Source organism: Rhamphochromis longiceps, linkage group LG11, assembly GCF_057381845.1.
Source record: "Rhamphochromis longiceps isolate RC_006_pf linkage group LG11, R_longiceps_female_GT1.1, whole genome shotgun sequence".
Taxonomy (NCBI): domain Eukaryota; kingdom Metazoa; phylum Chordata; class Actinopteri; order Cichliformes; family Cichlidae; genus Rhamphochromis; species Rhamphochromis longiceps.
In genome coordinates, this window is record NC_140567.1 from 16,856,975 (window position 1) to 16,865,001 (window position 8,027).

The following is an 8,027-nucleotide window of genomic DNA, read 5'->3' on the forward strand; positions in this document are numbered from 1 at the left end:
TCACCTTTGGGAAATTAGCTGATGGCAGCAGTTTGACTGCACCTCAGCCTTACCCGAAAGGATCGACTTACGGAGAAGTCAACCAAATATCAATAAGGGTGATTTAGCTGTGCACTGCTGAAGGATAAAGAGCTTATGCATGAAACCTCTGGAAATACACTTGAGCTTGGCGTGTAAAATGCTGTCGCTTCAAGCAAATCCCCTGATTAAATCCCCCGAACACATTTAGTTGGCTGTATGAGGGGAAGCCCGGTGTTGGCTGTGAGGAGGAGGACAGAAAGAAGAATGGGAGATACAGAGGAAAAATGGGAGCAGGAAAAGAATAGTATGTGAAAACCTACAGCATAATGCATTATATACCACACATGATGCTCTTTGATGTGAGTTTGATGTGTGCCCCCCTCTGGGATTTATGGCCTTCTGTGTGTTACAAGAGTGACATTGTCACAGATGTTGCAACATTTGTAAATTAAAGGCAGTGCAGTGTTATATTTCTGGATTTTGATCCAATTGCTCAATAGTATCATTCAGAATTTTTGGCAGTGGCTCCGTTGGTGTTGACCTATCAGTGATGAACAGGTTTCATTTTATGTGGAATTACTGGGGAGTGTGAAAGAAAGAGGAAGTGGGAAGAAATGAGAATCTAGCAACCTAACTTGGATGTTGCACTTCACCTCCTCAGCCAACGAGACCAGGAAAGCCCTCTCATTGAAATATGATTAAGATTTACAGCTCCTATGAAGAGAACAGGACAATTTGCCTTATTTGGATCATTAATTTTTATTACCTTTCCTGGAAATGTCTGCATTTAGTGTTTTATTGCAATTTTGAAATGTAATGGTTGCTCTTCAGGGATGTACACACAGGAAATTAAATGCTCTAATAACAAAAACTTGCATTAGTCCATTGTTGACAAAATCCGGGCTCATACATAAATGTCTTTTGCTTAATCTTACCATCTCAGGCCATTTTTCCATCATCTCCCATCTTCCATCAACTGAATGTCATTCAGAATGCATGTATATGCTCTGACAGTATATAGAAGCAATACAACCGAACAAAAGCACAGCAACAGCCCCGAGCTGTTTACCATCGACTAATAAGCCTCCGCATCTCATTAATAGAGGCTGACTCATGTCGTTTTGAATGTAAGCCTTGAAATAGGGTCACACAGCCCGAGAAAAGAAAGGACAAGAAACTAAGGTAACAGTAAGAGTCACTTGAACTCGTCTTGCAGAATGCAACATTTGGCTGTTCATAAGAATATATGCAAATAAGAATTAGCGCTTCATGCATGATTTATGAGCCTTAAGTGCAAAAAATGACTTTTTTTTAAAGACAATTGTGTGAGATTTTTAATAGGTTTTTTTTCAGCCTGCATTAAAAACCATCAAGGAGAAACATAAGGTTATTTTAACTCAGACTAAGCCTAGACCAAAGTGAATTCCTCCTTAACCAAGAGACAGAAGCAGGTCTTCACCTTGTCAGGTCACTAGAGCATTAACATTTTTAGCAAGTCTGCACAGGATAAACCTCTTTTCCTAAGCTCTATGTGCTCACCTGCATTTCTTTTCTCTCTCTCTTTTTTAACTCAGCAAATCAGTGTGATAACATCAAACATAACCTTTTAAAAAAGAGTGAGACATCACTTAAGAGAGGTAATTAGCTCTTTGAAGTAGTGACAGCTTTCCGTTTGGGAAATAGGGCAGCGCTTTCATCTGTGATTAGCTGTTCTTAAGTCCATCCTCAGGTAGCAGAAGATGGAAAGAGACTGGTAAGCACAGGCTTGCTCAACCTTGAAACGTAACAGGCACTTGGGTTGTGGTCTTTTGGGACCCCTCCCGCAGGCGTGTAAGTCTAAAATATGCTGAAGGTCTGCAGGGGGAGGGGAAGTCTGCTGTGGCAGCGAGAAGGTGAGGCAAGAAGCTGAGAAAGAGGAGCAGGGCAGATCAACAGAGAGCAGAGGAAGGTGCAGAGTGGATGTGATGGCTGTCAACTGCAGTCAAATTTGTCATAACTATCAAATCAATGTGCAGCTTTGGCTTAGATGCATGAAGCCAGCCTTACTGGCTTACCTCAGCACTGCACCAGAGAGGGACTGTCACTGGATATTACCATGTGGACTGCTGAGCCTATTCGCCCATGTGACAGTAAACAGGGACAACGATACATCCCGTCTTACTCCCACTTTCCTGCTCTGGGGACACAAGCATCCCCCTACTTCCTGAAATGTGCCTATGTGCAATTTTGGTGTTTGCATTATATATGAATAACCAACGGAATAACCTTAGTAATAAATGGAAGCTCTCAGGGATTGTATCTTGAGCCAAAAATAAATAAATAAATACAATGTTTGTGGCACAAAGCTCTTAATGCTCTCCCTGCACTTTTTTTTCTAATAGTTTAGTCATAAAAAGATCATTTGGGAATAATTTAATTCCAAATAATAGATTTCTGGTAATAACTGCTTTGGATGCTTTTCTTGTTCACTCTTTTTGCCACGTGGAAATGTAACTGGAGGCTTGATCTGTTGCTACACTATTAGATAAAAATGTTGCAAACTTACAGTTTGAAATTATAAGTACAGTATATGTTAGAGAATGACAATGTGAATGGTATTATATCCCAGTTAATCACAATTCTTTTATATGCAGAGCAGCAGCTTAGGTAATAGTTTCCTCCACTTCATCTTCTAAGGAATACTGCCCGGATGAGTGGCTGGGACTGGATCTAGTTTTCAGGTTGATCGAGCCGTACAGTTTGGCCGAACGCTTGGAATAAGCGATGACCTTTCTTCTATACATCTCTCCCTTCCACATGGAGATCATCAGCAGCGTGGAGAGCACCACGCCGCCCAGCGTGAGCAAGCAGAGTCCCGCGATGACGCAGCGATCCAGGTGGGCACCTATCCGGGCGCTTTCCATCTCCAGCTTCTCCATCTCTCTCGCCGACACGCTATCGCGGTCCACCACCACATCCCTGGGTACAGCGTAGGAGATGATCACCAACGAGATCCCGGTTACCAGGAACGTGACTGCACTGATAAAGCCGTAGTCAATAGAATTCCCGGAGCCCTCCCCGAAGGAGAGATCATCCTCGGACATAAAAGAAAACTCGGGGAGAGTCTCAGAGCAGGGCTCGCCGTTGCGCACGGCTCTGTGAGTACTTTTGCAACTAGACTCCGGGCTGGCCAGTCGCAGGTTGACATTCTCGTCGATATAGGTGAAAGATGTCTCTAATTCCTCGTCGCAACAAACTCGAATTTTTTCCTCACCGAGGTGACCAAGTTTAATCTCCGCGCCCGCCTTGCGCTGCGCTGTCCTTGGTGTTGAAAGACACCGGCCATGGCAGCTGCGGACCGGGTTACAGGCGCCCTCCCCCGGGATCGCTCCTCCTGTTGATCCACTCGACTTGCGGGCATGCAGCTTGGCCGAAACGCGGTCAAGGGCGTCGGAAATGTCGGGCTGTTTTCCTCCCTCCTTTGCGGGAAGCAGCTCTGGGGAAGCCATTCGTGTTTCACCACCCGCTGGTTCACTCTGAGCCTTCCTCCCACGATGTTTTCACTCCACAGCATCCCTATTAAGAACACACACCACGTCTAAGTTTAACGGTGCTTATAAATGAGATTCATGTCATTGTAGATAGCATTCTTCTTTTTCTCATATTTCATAATTCACGAATGCGCTAAAACTTGTGCGTAAAATGAAGAATACACATATAGTTAAAATAGAGTAATGCTGACGAAAAAACCACTTTAAAGTTGATGAGATGGTTTAAGAATGGACCTTAAAAGGCGCTTATATGCCAGTGCTTAGCCAAATGACTCTTAATCCAATTAGGTAAGCAAAACGTACAAATCGAGATTAAGCTATCTATTTTAATTCTGTTTTAAAATATACAGTGCTTGATCCATAAACACCTTTGTGAAACTGAGCTATAACTAATCCCTGCAAGCAGAGAGATTCATAACCACTATCAGCCCGAGTGCATATACTTACAGTAAAAAAGCATCAGTAGCTTTAAATAAAAGCACCACTAAGATATACCCTAATCGTCCTGCACACTTAATTTGGATTCAGCGTAAGATATGAGATGCTCCTCTGCATAAGGGTTGGACCAGCGATGCATATTTTTTCTAATCCCTGACTAAAAAAACACACACAAAAAAAACCCCTCAATCCTCCTCAAGCTGCATTAATAAACAGAAATAAACTCACCGCGTTACTTAAGCATCCCTTTCGACTTCTCTCCGTCACAGCGGATGATACCACACAACGGAGGCAGACAAAAAAAGCCTTATCGGTAGATATGCTTTGAATATATTCTGAGCTTGCTCAGTGCTTTGGCAGACCGGCTGCACTGAGGGGAGCTCTCCCCTTAGTCCCTCCCACACACACACAGCCTGCGACGCCCACGATGTGGCGCTGAAAGGAGCGCTGCTATCTGTGAGTCGATTGCGATCGCTGTCCGTCAACAGAAACCAAGACTTGAAGGGCTGAGGGAAATCCTTATGAATGGCACCGAAATGCCAGTTAATAGTTGTAAAGCGCACTATACTTGGAAATATCGTAAATAATGTATAAGCTCAAATGCCATCAACAAATTGAAAAAGAAAAGTCTCTTGGTGAAATTAGGAGTTTAGGAAAGATTCCCAAGGTCTCTATGAAGGCAATGTTAAACCCCCACAGAGACAATTCATACAGAGATGCTAATGCAGTAGAGATAAGGGAATTAAATTAGTTTACAGTGGGGACTCCTCGGCTTACTGGGATAGGTCTGGGCACTAGGTCAGTACTCTGGGCTTCTTGTTGTTGTTCTGCTGAGGGGAGCTTCTGTCTTTGGAAATAGCCTTTGCTGTGATGTGTGTATAACTGTTCTGCAAACAAAGGCTGGGAGGGTCAGACTTTTCAAAGTGTTACTGTTTTGTAACAATGATTGATGTCATTCATGTCACCTGCCAGTGCTTTTAATGTTGTGGGTGACCACTAATGATTTATATAAAAACAAAAGTTTTTTCTGTTTGCTTTGCTTTGGCAATAAGGCTCTAGTGATATTTCAGCTGCTGTTCTGTCTGCTAATCATCTTTGCTTTCCAGCAGTGATGCATCCTTTTGCCAGGACATCTCTTTTTAAACCACACATTTCATGTGTTGACTTTTTTAAACTAGTGGCAGGCGAAATGTGGGATGGAAAGAGGGGGAATAAAATGCTGTAGAGTCCCACATAAGGTGGGGCACCTGGTCACTCTAGATCCCATGTAGCCTACTCTACAGGAAAAATACAGTACAGCATTTTAATATTTCTGTAGCCACACAACTGAAGATCATAGACAAACATAGAGTAATCTCTTCTGTATGTCAATTAATGGCATCATCATGCCAGAAAAAGCTATCCAGCTGTGTTTTGTATATCCATCTGTTCTTTTGAGCTCTCTCAGAAGATTACTGGTCACTATTTCAAAGCGCTCCTAATCCATGTTTAATCTAGACATATAATAGGTCCTCTGATCTGTGACCCTATGTAAATGTTTTGAAAGGTTTATGTCATTCATTCTACATCTTCCACGTACTCGTCTTGGTACCATACTCAAGGATTCATATTAATCAAATGACTCTTTGAGAGTGTCACTTTGTAAACGAAATGCTAAGTACGAACTACCAGCAACTGTTTAAGTGCCTAATCCTATTTTAAAACATATATTAATTTGCTGACTGTTCCACCTTATTTGGTGCAAGCAGACAGCAGCTATAAATATAGTTGCCACATTTTCCTTGGGTCCTGGTGGCTGGGTGAATCGCTTTGGCTCATTTCCCAACAAGACTTCCATTTAACAGATGAGTAAGGAGAAAGGGACAGGAGTGGGAGGGGGGGGAAGAAAGAATGGCAGGAAGAGGCAAAGATTTACTTTACCCTTTTTGTTCCAGAAATTAGTTTTCAGAGGGATGTGAAGCACAAATCCTCCCAGGTCACTGACTGATAGATCATAATGGTTTATCATAATGGTAGTCAGAGCCAGTCCTGTGCAGAGAATCAGAGGCAGCAAGCTGAAATCTGTAACAACAGCCAACATGAGATGCTATCTGTCTGCAACAGTGCACCACTTTTCCTGCTGGCAAGGACATCACGCCTGCAAGAGGAGGGGCAGCAGGGGATTCAGTGCTCCTAAAGGGTGGATATATCCATATATCCTTGTAGCCTCTTCTACCAAAGGCACAGACCCGCACACAAGAGTAAAGACTATGAAAGATGGATGTTCTTTTCCTTTAGTCAGTAGTGGATGTCATGGTTGGGATAGAGGGGGCAGCAAGAGGGACAAGAAGAGCTAGACACATGTGGGTGTGTGAATTATGAAATGAATTCATGAATGAGAAAATAACTGAGTTCACCTTACTTGCAGCTGCTCCGGGAGCTCCTGGAGTTATTTAGTGTCCAGGAGCAGCAGACTGCAAAGCAACATAGTTAACAAAATCGCATGAGATGTGAAATAAGCTGCTACCAGAAAAAATGCCCAGAGGGTCTTTGTACCTTCTTGCAGGTTTAATCTAACAACGTTCTGCATAATGAAGTTAAAACAGACTAAAAAACAAACACGTTCCTAAAGAGAAATCATTTATTGCTGTATAATGATATAGGCTGTAGTGCAGCTTTTGTAGTTTACGCTCCAACACAGTACATGTCATCAGGAGTTGTCCAGGGCTGAGCTCGGGCATACTCTTCAAGAAATGTTCAGCCAAATGAGATTCCAAATAATAATTAAATGATTAGATTCAATCAGTCTAATACACTCACCTTTACACACCACTTGATTCAATTCAATAAGATACTATTTATACAGCTCCAAATCACAACATCCTCTGCCACAAGGCGTTTTATACTGTAAGGTTATTACCATGCAATAATACAGAGAAAACAGAGGAAAACCGCAGCAATCAGATGACCCCCTATGAGCAAGAACTTGGTGACAATGGAAAGGAAAAACTCTTAAAAAACTGTTGAAAGTAAGAAACGTCTGGCAGAACCAGGCGCAGTGAGGGGCAGCCATCTGCTGTGACCGGTTGGGGGTGAGGAGAAGAAGACAAGGTAAAAGACACTGTGTGGAAGAGAGACAGAAAATTATATTAACTAATGATTAAATGCAGAGTGGTACATAAACACACAGGGAGTGGAAAAGGTGAGTAAAGAAGAAATAGTGCATCATAGGAAGCCCCCAGCAGTCTAAACCTATTGCTCCCTAAGGGAGGGTTCAGGGTTACCTGATCCAGCCCTAACTATAAAACAAAGTTTTAAGCCTAATCTTAAAAACAGACAGGGTGCCCCTCTCCTAAATCCAAACATGGAGCCGGTTCCACAGAAGAGGTGCCTGAGCCGAAGGCTCTGCCTCTCATTCCACTTCTAAATATCCTAGGAACCACAAGCCTGCAGACTGACAAAGAAGTGCTCTATTTGGGTGATATGGTACAATGAGGTCTTTAAGAAAAGATGAAGTCTGATTATTTAGGATCTTGTATGAGAGAGCTGTGAGCAAGGCCCACCACTTCAGCTGCTTTTTAATGCATATATCTTCTCAGCCAATCACGTGACAGCAAATCAGCGCATTTAGACGCTCAGACAAGATGACTTGTTGAAGTTCAAAGTAAACATCAGAATAGGAAAGAAAGCTGCCAGATGGACTGGACTAAGTATTTCAAAAACTGTTGATCTACTGGGAATTTCCCAGTACAAAACACAACATTTCAAACCTTGAAGCAGACAAGTCATAGCAGCAGAAGAACATATTGAACAGAAATGGGATGACAGTGGACTGGTCTGATGTGCCTTGATTTCTGGTGATGGTAGGGTCAGAATTTGGTGTAAAGAGCACGAAAGTATGGAAACATCTTGCCTTGTATCAACAGTTTAGATTGCTGTTGGTGGTGTAATGTTGTGGGAAATATTTTCTTGGCACATTTTGGGTCTCTTGGTGCCATCTAAGCATTGTTTAAATGCCGGAGCTTACCTGAGTTTTGTTACTGACCATGTTCATCTCTC

At 42.6% G+C, this 8,027-nt stretch overlaps 1 protein-coding gene across 1 annotated transcript; it reads right to left on the minus strand.

Annotated features, from left to right (window-relative positions):
• Positions 1-601: 601 nt before the first annotated feature.
• Positions 602-4,347, minus strand: tmem74 (transmembrane protein 74). The gene is made up of 2 exons (XM_085421775.1): positions 4,218-4,347; positions 602-3,576 (listed from the first exon to the last, which is right to left on the minus strand). Exon 2 carries the CDS (start codon positions 3,507-3,509, stop codon positions 2,664-2,666), a length of 846 nt encoding a protein of 281 aa, XP_085277901.1. The 5' UTR covers positions 3,510-3,576; positions 4,218-4,347; the 3' UTR covers positions 602-2,663.
• Positions 4,348-8,027: the final 3,680 nt, after the last annotated feature.